At 43.2% G+C, this 14,406-nt stretch overlaps 1 protein-coding gene across 1 annotated transcript; it reads left to right on the top strand.

Annotated features, from left to right (window-relative positions):
- Window positions 1–335: 335 nt before the first annotated feature.
- LOC147613884 (uncharacterized) lies at window positions 336–2,848 on the top strand. The gene is made up of 4 exons (XM_086781318.1): window positions 336–1,505; window positions 1,595–1,872; window positions 2,145–2,319; window positions 2,426–2,848. The coding sequence occupies exons 1-4, from the start codon at window positions 336–338 to the stop codon at window positions 2,846–2,848; spliced, it is 2,046 nt and encodes a 681-aa protein (XP_086637444.1).
- Window positions 2,849–14,406: the final 11,558 nt, after the last annotated feature.

The raw sequence follows: 14,406 nt of genomic DNA, 5'->3' as shown, positions 1-14,406 counted from the left end.
GTGTTTGCCACCTACTATTTGCCACCGCCCTCCCTTCTGTGTTCGTCGGCTGTAAGCTGTTCGCCTCCCTGGGTTCGCCGATACCGCCTGGACTCCGTACAGCGTGTGGTGGTCGCCGACGATACTGTAAGCTGTTTGCCCCCCTTTCCCCACCCACCCTTGCTCAGGCCCCCAAGGCAGCAACATAACTCTCTCTCTCTCTCTCTCTCTCCCCCTCCCTCTCACACTCACTCTCACCTGAGCTGCCCACTAAATATTATGCATTGCATGATTGCTGAATCTTGATTGAAATTGTATGGCTGCTGGCATTGTGCATTGAATTTGTCAGAGCAATCATGCCAAAGCAAGAGAACCCATACTGGAAGGAGCACACAAACGTCATTCGCATTGTGACTACTCCAGGACAGGCAGGTAGTGGCACTCGACAATGGCAGTGCAAGTACTGTAATTTCACCCTCACGAGTACAATTACTCGTGTCATCAAGCACCTCACAGGCATTGGCACCACCAACAATTGTGCAGGGTGCAAGAGAGTGCCACAAGCATTGAGAGGCCAGTTGATTGCTGAAAATTTCCCTGCAATGGGGGCAGCTGGAAGAGGAAGAGGCACACAAGAGACACAGGATGCGCTTCATGATGCTCTTCTTGGGGACTTGGCTGGTCCATCCACGCAGGTTGATGAATCTCAGCCTGCCTCTTCTGAGCAGGCATCGTGTGCCAGAAAGAGGCCTTCTGTCATGCAAGATGAGAATGAGGGTGATACATATACGAAAAGGCAAACCACCTTGCCTTCTCGTGTGCATGCACAGTCTTGGGTTAAAGAAAGGCAAAAGGTGGCTGAGATGGAGATTGCTCGCACTCTCATAGAGTGCAATATCTCCTTCAATGTTTTGAGGACTGACCAATATCGCACTCTCATAGAGTGCAATATCTCCTTCAATGTTTTGAGGACTGACCAATGGAAGAGGATGGTCAGAGCTATAGCCCAGGCTGGACACACGGAGTCATGGTCAGGGCTTGAGTACAAAAAGATGCGCACCACGATGCTTGATGAGCAAAAGACCTTGATAGACAAGGCATTGGTGCCAGTGAAAGCAGGTTGGCAACAATTTGGTTGCACTATCATTTCAGATGGCTGGAGTGACACACGACGACGACACATCATCAATATTCTTGTCTCTTCATGTCTTGGTACGTATTTCTTACGCGCTGTGGATGCTGGGAAGGCAGGCAAACACATCACTGCTGAGAGTATCTATGAGCATATTCGCCACGCAATTGTTGAAGTTGGTCCAGAGAATGTGGTGCAGGTTGTAACAGACAATGCTGCTGATTGCAAGGCAATGGGAGACATGGTGGAGGCAGAGTTTCCTCGCATTGTGTGGACTCCCTGTGCAGCCCATTGCCTTGATTTGCTTATGGAGGACATAGGCAAGCTGAGTTGGGTGCAACCCACAGTTTCTGATGCCATGAAGATCACTACATTCTTCAGAAAGAAGCAGCAGGCATTGGCTATCTTTAGGAGCCACAGCAACCTAGATATGGTGCGGCCATCCAAGACAAGATTTGCCTATATGTATTTGGTGCTACACAGGCTTTTCAAATTGAGAGATCCACTATTACAGACAGTTGTGGATCCAAAGTGGAGGGATATGTATCATTCATAGAGACAGAGCCCACCAAATACATACAGAGATGGATACTGGATGAGACCCTCTGGACGGATGTGCAAACTCTCTTAGTGGCTTTGCAGCCAGTATTTGTACTTCTGCGAGTCACAGACATGGAGGGCTCCACTTTGGGCTTAGTGTACCACCTCTTCATGCAGATGAAGAGTCATATTGCAGCCTGTACGTCCCTGACACAGAATTGGTAAGTAAAATCTTGATTCTTGATGGCCGATTACAGAATCTTGATTCTTGAGTCTTGACTTACTAATTGCTCTACTTCTCTGTTTATTTTACTCTTGCAGCCGAGATGATATATTGGCTATTGTGGATTATTGATGGGGGTATATGAGTCGCCCCATTCATGGGATGGCTGCATTCCTCCATCCTTTCTACAAGACGCCATTTCTCTTTCATGATAGGGAGCTCCTCACCTTGCGAGATAGGTACATTAATAGTATGTATGATGTGGAGCAGCAATTGGAGATTGATGCGGAGCTCTGCAGGCTGGATCAACAACTTGGGACCCTCATTTGCTAGAGTTGTTGCTCTTAGACCAGAGGCCACCAAGCTTCCTCTTACTTGGTGGCAAAACTATGGAAGACAGGGTCTTCCACAGCTTACAGATATAGCTCTGCGAGTGCTATCTCAGGTATGTATATCATGTATGTACTATGGACTATGAACTAGTCTTGTGAAGCTTATTGGGAATTGCTGAGCTCACATGAATGAAGCACTTTTTTTGAATTGGAGTGCAGGATTGTTCAGCAGGTGCTTGTGAGCGCAATTGGAGTGCTTACTCGCTCATACATACAAAGATACGCAATCGTTTGAGCACCTCTCAACTAGAGAGACTGGTCTATTGTAGGGCCAACATGAAGCTCGTACGAGCTTATCATGCTTTGGGCACCCCAAAACAGGTGCAGAGTTCTGGCCGGAGAGGCGCCCGGAGAGGGAAGCTGCCTATTCAGACTCCTCGAGCACGTGCGAATGAGGCCGTTCGCCTCATTCACACTACCCAGCAGGATGATGCAGAGACAGGGATAGGGACATCTGACGCAGTCCACCCACCTATGCCCATGATGACAGGGCCTGAGTATGATGACGAGGGCAATGTCATCACGGAGGGTTATATGCTTGATTCTCCAGGGTCATCATCCTCATCGGATGATGAGTTTTGATTTGGATTACCTTAGTTTTGATTTGGTGTTGTATGGACATGGCACATTTTGTCATTATTCATAGACTCATTTTCAAATTTCATCATTTCTTAATGTGAATTGTGAGTTGTCATGACTCACTTGTGACAATGTGACTTGTCTTAAGTAATAAGTATTAAGTATTAAGTACGATTAACTTATTAAGTATGATTGACGACTTTGTGATTCTAATTTCTCACTTTTGAATTAGTAGGTTTTTGACCTTGTTGTGTCCCTATTTCGAAAGTTTTATATGTCAATGTGGACATGGACTAAAATTTAATGTAGGTGGCTGAAATTTCTGAGATTTTATGTATTTTTATGTATTTTTACCAATGGTACGTATTTTTACGTACCTTAAAATTTTTTTCCGTACGAAACAACGTACAGTACGTACGGATCCGTACAGTACATAACGTTTGGAACCACCTTGAATGTGATGGACGTGAATAGATGTGATGTGATGTGAATCCGGATGAGAATTCATAGGATGTGATGTGAAATGGATGTGATGAGATGAGATGTAAATTGGGATAGATGTGAATGGATGAAATGTGATGTGAATGAATGTGATGTGATGTGATGTGAAACGGGATAGATGTGAATGAGATGTGATGTGAATGGATGAGATGTGAATCGGGATGGATGTAAATGAATGAGATGTGAGGTGAAATGGATGTGATGTGGATTGGGGTAGATATGAATGGATGAGATGTGAATGAATGTGATGTGATGAGATGTGGATATGAGTAGATGCGAGTGGATGAGATGTGATGAGGATATGGGTAGATGCGAGTAGATGAGATGTGATGAGGTTAAATGAGGAGAGATGTGATGAGATGAAAAATGATGTGATTGGATGAGAATGGAAATACATATGAATTGGATGTGGATTGATGTGAAACAATGTGGAAAGACAAGAGTTCGTTATTGAAACTGTATTTATGACCTGTTTTTAAATGATTGTTTTATGTCAAGAATACTAGGGTAGCATTTTGACCGTCTTGTGAATAAGGTCGTGTGGAGACCTAACTGATAAAGTTGCAACAGTTGACCGAGAGTCAATGGAGGACGTCTCACGCAGCAAGGTCGGCTGAGGTCTTGACCAGCCTTGGTTCGATTTAAATGGTGAGCTTCCGATACGGTGGATGAGGGACCAAGGAGGCAGCCTATGAGTGAAGCGCTAGGTGACCTATGAGAAGGATCCTAGAGAGTGCTAACCATACAGTGTTGGGACTCTGGGGGGTCACCGAAGATACCCAGACGTGCATCGAGGAAGATATTGGAACAAGGCGTAAGAGTTGTTTTCTGAAATCGAGCATGGATCTGGTTGATTAACCTTGCTGGTCCTCAATGGATGAGTCTATGGCTCTTTTATATGGATCTATCGGTTGATCTTGCTGATCTTCAACAGAGATTCCATTTTGATTTTTATAAAGTGAATATATTGCCGAGTACTATGAAATAGGAACTATCAAAAAGGCCCCTGAGTGGACAAGTGGTGAGCGTTCTAGTTACCAATGATGCTATAGGTACACCGATGAAGGAATGATTGGAAATGAGAATTCAATCAGATATTTTGGAGGATTATGATGAGTGATACTATGATCTCATTAAAAGATTGTTTTGAAGTCAACGGAATCTGTGAAACAAGAAATTTCACATTGGGTGTGTAAGTGGTGTGACTAGCTTGAAATTTGCCTAAAGATCCGGCTAGGGGACCTGGGAACTCTTTTCCCTGGTACCCAAGACAAAACCTAACCAAATTCCTAAATGGATCCCATCACTACAGTGGTTGGGCGGTTGGCTAACCCCCACGAGACAAGCTGGACTGATGGATCCCTAAAATGAGACTCAATTCTGTTATGGTACATAGATGAAGTATATCCTAGATAGAAATTGTTCTATGGAAAAGAATCAACGGCTGTGCCTCTCAATGAGGAAAAAAGTGTTGGTCTCTATGATCCAAGTGAAAGTCTTTTCCTTGATCTGACCTTGGAACTTACAGGCTCGGTCGGATCAGTTCAGTTAGTTAAGTCTCTTGACTACATTAAAGTAAAAATATCCTCGAGGAGTCGCCTGTGCTTTCCGGGCGGGGGAAGTTTTTCCGGGTCTCTTGTCTGGATATCCATGGGCAAGGCCCCGAGTGAGGGACCCTACCCCATGCAAGAAGAGCTACTTCCGCTGCTAGCATCCCCAATTTGTTGTGTGGAGGGGGCAGGGATCTTTCATCCACTCCACCATTTGATCCCGATGATCTGTTTTAGAAAACTCACTCATCAATGAAAATTTGATCCCGATGATCTGTTTTAGAAAACTCACTCATCAATGAAAATTCGATGTTGTTGGCTGAAATTACTGAAATACAATATAATGCATCTTTTGTTTTGTGTATCTCTATTCTTCAATGGAACTAAAAATTTTAATTTTAACAAAGTAACTAGGAGATTAATCCTGGACTCATCATGATGTGTGCATGACTCACTACAACCCATGGAGACACATGAGCACCAAGGGGACATATGCTCCTCACGTTGCCGTGAGTGAGGGGTGTGACTTAGGAGGTACACAGAGGGAATAGGATATTGACATTGTATATTAAAATTCTTTGTAGATCAAGAAAAGTGAACTTTGTAGATTTAATTTGATGGCTTATTGTATGACAATGTTTTTGAGATGAACTTGGGTGATGCTCCTTCATCATGGTTTCCACTTGTTTCCATATTTCACTTGTGTTGTCAACCATGCTGTGTGATTCTTTCTACCAGATGAGTTTTCAAATAGAGGTTTTCTTGCACGATGTAATTTAGTTTCCTCTACTTGAGTCCTATTAGAGGAGGCTACCTTTTCATCAGATGGAGTTGTTATCTTTCTATACCACCATAGTAGTAATTGCCTCATAGAGTTTTCACCATTCACTCCACCACAATGAGAGATTGCTTTCTAAAAGCATTGGGGGGTTCACTGTATGTAAACTCTCTATATCAGTGCTTTCAAGGCCTAATTAAAAAACGCCTTATTTGTTAAATTTTCATGAGAATAAAACACACCCTTTTTCTATTCAATCTGTAAAAAATGTGTTAAAAAATGGATTTAAAAAACCCCTTCTGTTGAGCCCACGTGCTACGCTTACATATTTATGAATGACCCCCTCGAGCTAAAAGCCACAATGTGCTTTCCAATGTGACCACTCCATACCCTGAGTAGACCAAATTGCAAGTGTTAATGGATTAACATGCTACCTTGCAAGCATAAGAGAGAAGAAGAAGAGAGTGCATGTAAGGGTTGAATCCGATGATTTACACTTGGACAACCCTAATAGGTTTAACTCCCCGATGTGAGGCCACTAGGGGCTAACTCTACACTCTCTTTGTGTCACCCAAAGAGAGATCCAAGCAAGCTAGGTAGGAGCAATAGGGAAGGAGCTATGGAGAGTTCAACCTCTTTCTCATGCCAATCATCTGCAAACAAGACAAGGTGGAGAGAAATGAGAAAGGAGTGAAGGAGAGAAGGGAGAGCAACATCATTCCTATTCACATACACCAACAATCACAAGCAAGCAAGCCACCGTAAGCTAAAAAGAGAGAGAGAGAGAGAGAGGGAGAGAAGGCAAGACTCAATTGAGATAATTGGGATGGTCACTTTTCATATTTCATAAAATGTCATATACATGAGCTCATATTTACAATGTATGGCCGCCCAATTACAAATGGGGGCCCAAAACTAGTCTTCCTAGTTTAACTAGTTCTATGTGAATCAATTCCTTATGGCCAGCATTACACAAGCTGTAATCTCAGTCATCCTATGTCTCATTTACAATAAGTGCTTAGCATGGTTACAAAAAGATGAATTACAAAGGAGGTATAGTAGCCATGTTATGTTAACTAGAGTGGTTAACATACCCCCTCCCAATTGTAGGTCCATCCTTAGAACTAGTCAAAGACGTTATCTATAGTAGATAGAGTAAGTGTGCGGATGAAGTCCCATTGAGGTAGGAGCGGGAGGGGCACGATGGAAGACACAGTTGCTCATCTAGAAGGTCATTTCCATCATGTCTTCAAAGGTTTGGAGCCGCTAAGAAGGTATCCACATGACTCGTTCGTAGTAGTCGAACAAATGCTTGAGTGTGGGCCCTTTGTTGATGTCGAAGGTGAGGCCTTGGGCTCCCTCAAAGTAATGGTCCCATGTTAGGAAGGACTCCAACAAGGTGATGATGAGGTTGAAGAATCGGATCGTGGCAATCACTGCTGGGTCAGGGACCTAGTGGTATGGCGGATGAAGTCGTTGAAGCGCCTGACCATGGATTCTTCAGTACATGGATGTTGTGGTGATGGGGGCGCGAACCATGGGAAGTTGAATTGTAACTTTGGGTTCTTCTATTTCTCATTTCATGGAACATCTTCTAGGCCCACTGTCTTCAAATGGGAAGATAATCCAGGCTGATCCAGAGCACACGAGGCGCATTATAGAAGTAGATGTCCCAGATGAAGGGTTCGTTGAGGAAGAGCTATTGCTAGGCCGGCTACTCACCCATGAGATTGAACGTTATGGGACAAGCCTGGCTGGTGGCCAGTGGTGTCCGCCAACACAGGTTCAGGGTGGGTGATCACACTGCGAGGTGATGTGCTTGGCATCAAGGTATGGGAGAAGGACATTGAGGTCGAGGTGGTCATTGATGCGGATGATGGGGTGATGTGGGCGTTGTCGATCGAGCAGGATGGCAATGGCTTGCTCGAACTCCCATGTGGTTCAAAGGATTATGCCAATTCAAAGGGGTTGACTTCCTCACGCTCATACACTGGTGGTGGCGTGATCTCCCCTTCTTTGAGTGGTGGGTGGGCGGGTGGTGGAGCCGACAACAGGGGTGGAGGGGGTGTAGATGATGAAGGTTGGGTGGTGAGGCTCACGTCGAGAAAAGGTGGGGGTCTAGCGGAGGTGGAGGGGATATCTCGAAATGCTGTGTGCATTCCTAAGTTGAGGGATAGTGAAATTGGTGAGGGGGGTGGGTGATGGGGGTGGAGTGGGAAAGTGAAGTGAGGGCAAAGAAGGTGGGGCACCAAAAAGGGGAAGACTGTGGAGGTGCTTGAGGGGGGTGGTAGGGGTTGTGTGTGAGGAGATTCAGACAAGGAGCTTGATGGTGGAGGAGGAGGTGGTGAAGAGGAGCTTGGGGTTGGAGGAGGCAAGCCGCCCTGCCCATCAACCATCATTGTTGTCGTTTGGGGCCATGGTCAGTTGTTGCAGCAGCAGCTGCCTGAGGATCATGAGTATAGAAGAAATGGACTGCGGCGGCAGGCTTTGTTGTACTCCCATGGAAAGGCAATGTGGGTGTCATCAAACTGTCATATGCTAGTGGCCTCCATGACGTTGATTTGGATGAAGAAGTGATGGTAGAGAATGAGTAAGCCGAGTGCCGAGTAGGGTGGTAGAGGATCATTGAGGAGGGAGAGATAGGCATCGTGGACGACATGCCAGCTAGTTGTGCAAAGGTACTGCAGGGCCTGTACTACAGTGCGTGGCTCGAAAGGAGGGGGAGATAGGGGTAGGGGCAGACGCCACCTGATAAAGATAAATCAATGAGATCCGATTGGGCTATGGTAGGGAAGCCATATCTAAGTAGTAAGCTCCAGGTTGTAAGGGTGGCTAAAAAAGGGTGGAAAGGGAGGTCATAGAGATTATGATGGTGTTGGAAGGTGAGCAGACCCTAGAAACAAAAATGGGGGATGAGAGTTAGGCTATATATGGGGAGCTTGGATAGAGCATATGTATACTATTGGGCAGGAGGGGGACTCTTCTATATAGATATCATGTTGGAGAGGGTTAAGGCAGATGGCTCAGAATTGTAAATCAAGGAGCTGATAAGAGGTTTTAGGGGGAAAAGCCAAAATGGGGAGCTCGGTGGCGATCTCCATGAGTGCATCCACCTTGTGGTCGACCGATCTAGACGAAGGACCCGATGGAGTGAATGGTGGCTGGGTGGCCCGGGCCTCACCATCTCCGAGTTGCTCATGCAGGTGATGGATGGTGACCTCTGTTAAAGTGTAGTGCTTTGCAAAATCCATGGTGGTGTAGACTAGAGTATCCTCTGCTGTCTGAGGCCGGCTCATGGCCTCTTGATGTAGTCCTTTAATGTCTACGAGCTCTTTGTGGCTGTTGTTGTTGTTGCTACCGTTGCATGGGCTTGGTTGACCTGTTTTGCTGAAGCTCAGTAATTATGTTGATAGACGAAGGACCCGATGGAGTGAATAGTGGCTGCGTGGCCCGGGCCTCAGCATCTCCGAGTTGCTCATGCAAGTGATGGATGTTGACCTCTGTTAAAGTGCAGTGCTTTGCAAAATCCATGGTGGTGTAGGCTAGAGTATCCTCTACTGTCTCAGCGTGGCTCATGGCCTCTTGATGTAGTCCTTTAATGGCTATGAGCTCTTTGTGGGATGTTGTTGTTGTTGTTGCTATTGCATGGGCTTGGTTGACCTGTTGGCTGAAGCTCAGAGTAATTATGTTGATAGTTGTGCCCAGCTTCTCTATTTTGAAAAGATGCAGGGGAGAAGAGAGCTTGAGCTCTTGCAAGCACATACACACTCACAAAACCCTAAAAGAGAACACACGAGGTGAGAGGCTAAAAATCTTCTTCTTTTTCACTCAACACTCAACACACCATATACAAAGATAAGAGTACACACCATATGAAAAGGTACTCAACCAAATACATACTAGGGTTCTCTATAGTGTAAACCCAACTAAATGAGCTGGCGCTATAACTATGCCAGTCTCAGCCACACTCCCCCTCGAGCTCAACTCCATCTCATGTAAACCAAGTGAAGCCCTGAATCTGCGGAGCTTCTCTGTACCCAATGCTTTGGTGAAGATGTCAGCTACCTGATCCTGTGTGCTAACATAAATAAGGTCAACGTCTCCTGCCAAAACCTTCTCTCGGACAAAATGGTAGTGGAACTCTATATGCTTCGTGCGAGCATGAAAAACTGGGTTCCTGGCCAACTGTATACTGCTAATGTTGTCACAAAAAATGACAACTTATCTATCCTGATAGACCCAAATCTCCAAAGTAGCTTTCTTAACCAAGCTACCTCACATGCTGCCATAGTAGCACCTCTATACTCGGCCTCTATACTAGATAGAGAAACCGTAGGCTCCTTCTTGTTGCTGCTCCAAGTCACAACAGCACTCCCCAAAGAAAATATGAAGCCGCTAGTAGATCTTCTATTTGAGATACTACCAGCCCAATCAGCATCTATGTACCCATGTACATATATCTCTGTCCCAGTTTCATAAAATAGTCCACAATGCAAAGTAGACCTCACATACCTTAGTATGCTTCTCAATGCATCCAAATGTGGCTTCCGAGGAACCTACATAAACTGACTCACCAACCCAATAGCATAGCTCAAATCTGGCCTGGTGATCGTCATGTAGATCAAGCTTCCTACTATCCACCTATACATAGTAGGATCCTCCAAAATCTCTCCTGAATCTGCACTCATCTTGCCATTCTGATCCAATGGCACTGAGATAGGCTTACATCCTGTCATACCATACTTGGACAACATGTCCAAGCCATACTGTCTCTGCAGTAATCCAATACCACCATGTGGTGACCTAATCACCTCAATGCCTAAGAAATATCTGAGCTCCCCTAGATCCTTCATCTCAAACTTCTATCTAAGCAAGATCTTTACATCAAAGATCTCTGAATCATGGTCCCCTCCCGTAATGATCAGGTCATCTACATAGATGACAACAAGCACAACCCCTCTATCACTGTGTCTCACATATAGCGAGAAATCTGCATTGGCTACATGAAAGCCAATAGTGAAAAGATATTCAGAAATCTTGTCAGACCATGCTCTTGATGCTTGTTTTAAGCCATACAAGGCTTTCGGCTTTCTTCAACCTGCAAACATGCTCGGGGTGACTCACATCCTCATAACCAAGTGGCTACCACATATACACCTCTTCCTGCAAATCCCCATGCAAGAATGCATTCTTTATATCCATCTGATGTAAAGACCATTGCTTTGATGCAGCCACTGCTATCACAACTCTCACTGTTGCCATCTTGGCAACTAGGCTGAAAGTTTCTTTATAATCAATGCCATATGTCAGCACATATCCTTTGGCTACCAATCTAGCCTTGTACTTGCTTATGCTTCCATCACTGTTATGTTTTACTTTGTACACCCACTTGCATCCCCAATGGCTTTCTTGCCTTCATGCAATTGCACTAAATCCCAAGTCTCATTTCCATATAGTGCATCCATCTCCTCATCCATAACTTTCTCCCAACACACATTTCCAATAGCTTCATCAATGCATGTGGGCTCTACAACCTGTACAACTTTTGCCATGTATGCATAGTGATGTGCCACATAACCATCATAGATAAACCTCTGCACAAGATTCTTCACTCTCCCAGATCTTCACAGCTTTGCATTCATGGCTTCCATAGCCTTCTTTACACCAGGTGTTCTCATATAGCTGGTATCCCAAGATCCTCATCAAGGCTCATCTCTGAGCCACTAGACTCTCCATCAACATGAGAATGCCTTGCAGAAATGTTAGGCATACGAAGGGGCTCAACCACTTTCTCTTTGCCTTTATGTGATGTACTAATCACATTTGTAGGATTGGTATTATGACGCAGCCTGCCACTCCATGGTCTATCAACTAAACCACTAGATGAGGACTCTCCTGGTCCACTCAAAGATTGTGATTGCTGACTTGCATTCTGTGCAACCACATTTCCACCACTCACATTAGCCCCGATAACTTCTTTTTCAGCAACATACCAACTGCTCATCTCATAAAAAACAACATCCCTGCTTACCCTCAACTCATGTGTAGCAGGGTTATAACACCTGTATCCCTTTTGCTCAAGGGAATACCCAATAAACACACATTTTTCAGCTTTTGGATCCAGCTTAGTTCTCAGCTCATCTGGCACATGCACATATGCAATGCATCCAAAGACTTTCAGATGAGACAAATCAAGTTTTCTGCCACAGTAAACCTCTCCTCTAGAGTTACATCATGTATGGCTGCAGTTGGAGTCCTGTTCATGATATAAACTGCTGTAGAAACAGCCTCAGCCCAATAGCTATGCAGCATCTCGGGGGGGTCACTCGTATAAATATGTAAGTATCACATGGGTTCAATAGAAGGACATTTTAAAAACTTACAGAAATATATTTACAGAGGGGATTTATTTATTGTATTTTAAAAAAAATTACAGATTTGAATAGGAAAGGATACATTATATTCACTAAAAAATTCACAGATAAGGGACTTTTTAAATAGGCCTTGAACGCACGTGATATAGAGGATTTACATATAGTGACCCCCCCGAGTGCGGCATATTCTTCTCTCCCATCAATGCTTGCGCAATCTTAGCAAAATGTGCTTGTTTTTCCGTTCAGCAACTCCATTTTGCTGCAGAGTGTATCTGCATGTATACTATCTCTGAATACCATTCTTCTTCAAAAAATCAGAGAGCTCATTGGAGAAGTACTCTCCCCCTCCATCTGACCTTAGGCACTTTACATAATTTCATGTTTTCTTTTCAACCCCATAACTCTGAAATTCTGAAAATGAGTGAACACCTCACTCTTCTCCTTCATGAAGTATACCCACACTTTCCTTGTGTGGTCTCATCAATAAATGTCACATAATACCTACAGCCTCCCATAGACATGGTCTTCGTAGGACCCCATACATCTGAATGCACAACATCTAGTGCATTTCTACTCACATATCTGTTACATGGAAATACATGCTTTGTTTGCTTTCCAAATTGGCATGCTTCACATATTTTTTGCATACCTTCAACTTTAAACTTTGGCTCCACCTTATCATCATCATCATCTACTGAAATGCCAATAGATGCAAGGAATTCCACAATACCCTTGATCTTCAATACATAGTCATTCATAGACATACTCTTTTTCTCCACAGTATGAAGTTCATTCTTCAATTGTATCTTTCGTGCCTTGGTATTCGTTTCATAGAGTTTTACCAAGGTGTCCCACGCCTCCTTGGGGGACTTGGCATCCTGTATGTGCCCAATCATGGTGTCTTGTATACTGATAGAGAGCTAATACATAACTTTTCTGGCTCCTTGGTTCCAATCCTTGGGGGACTTGTCATCCTGTATGTGCCCAATCATGGTGTCTTGTATACTCATAGAGAGCCAATACATAACTTTTCTGGCGTAGAACATAACCCTATGCTTATGTAAAAAATGCTAAACATATAAAATTCCTTTTTATTTGGAAGTACATAAGCAACAAAGTAGCATATGTCTTGAAAATGAACATTTTTCAGGATTTTTCCAAATATGCAAGCATCATTCTCTCAAAAAAAAATCCAATGATATCAATAGCATTTTTCCCAAGATATTTTGATAGCATACATCAATCCAAGGAGGTAGAAGTTCACCAAAAAAATCATTTTCCTTTCCTAGAATTTTTTCCAAAAAAGTTACATAAAATCAGCAAAAGTAACGCGTATTATGAAAACTCAATCACGCCACTAAAAAAAATGTAGCCCTATCAATGAGAATGTTGATTATTGTGAGATGAGATAAATAAGCCATAATTTGATGTGTATGACACTAACTTAGCCTCCACTTAAGTAGGTTCTTATCGCCTAGTTCTAAAAAAACTGTAAAAAATAAAAATGCAAAATTTGATCATCTTTTATCAAAAACTAATCATAACTATGCTTGCACAAGTAGTCTACACCTATAGTTACAACAAATAATGCACTTACACAGCTTTCCCCTTTGATGAAAATCAAAATTAGGCTCATAATTAGACATTTTATGTATTAAAAACAGGTTGCGCAAAAGGCCATGTATGAGAAGAGGCCCAAAAAGTGGCTGTAAAGTTTTGGAAAATTCAAAACAAAGTAGTATTTACCCTATATAACATGGGTGCATCTCAAGTTTTACATTATTAGCTTGCATATGGAAGGAGAAAAATTCATGCTCCACCTGTATAAAAAACGTCATTTCAATATTAGTGAGTCAAAAATTTATCCAATAATTATCGTTTGATGATTCCAAGATTTAGTTTACATCATGGGCTTTCCATCAAGCCAAGTTTTATGATCAAACTATGTCCCTTCTAAAAGTTATGTCCAAATTACTACTATTTTGAAAACAGCAAAAATCATGCGTTTTATCAGCATGTGTCTAAGAAAATTAAAATATTGCCTGGCAAAAGCTAAGAAAAGTGCAATTTAAAAAATCTCAAGGATTTTTTGGGTCTTGAGGAACATCTGTGGATGTTAAGCATTTCAAAACTCTTAATAGATTGCCCACAAAAATTCAAGAAAAATGCTAACTTTCAGGACACTTAAGTGTCCAATTACAGAACTAGTGTTAAGACATACGGGCATGGTTCAAGGTAGGCAGTACAAGGATCAGCTTCCAATTGATCTTGGCACTCACGAACTAATTATTGGGCGGCTAGGAGACTTTTTTTTTCCACAATAAGATTCAAATACTCCATAAGCCTTTTGGGTTGACG

This window comes from Cibotium barometz, chromosome 43 (genome assembly GCF_041138505.1).
Source record: "Cibotium barometz isolate CiBa-2024 chromosome 43, ASM4113850v1, whole genome shotgun sequence".
In the NCBI taxonomy this organism is placed as follows: domain Eukaryota; kingdom Viridiplantae; phylum Streptophyta; class Polypodiopsida; order Cyatheales; family Cibotiaceae; genus Cibotium; species Cibotium barometz.
This window is presented reverse-complemented; position numbering and strand designations above follow the sequence as displayed.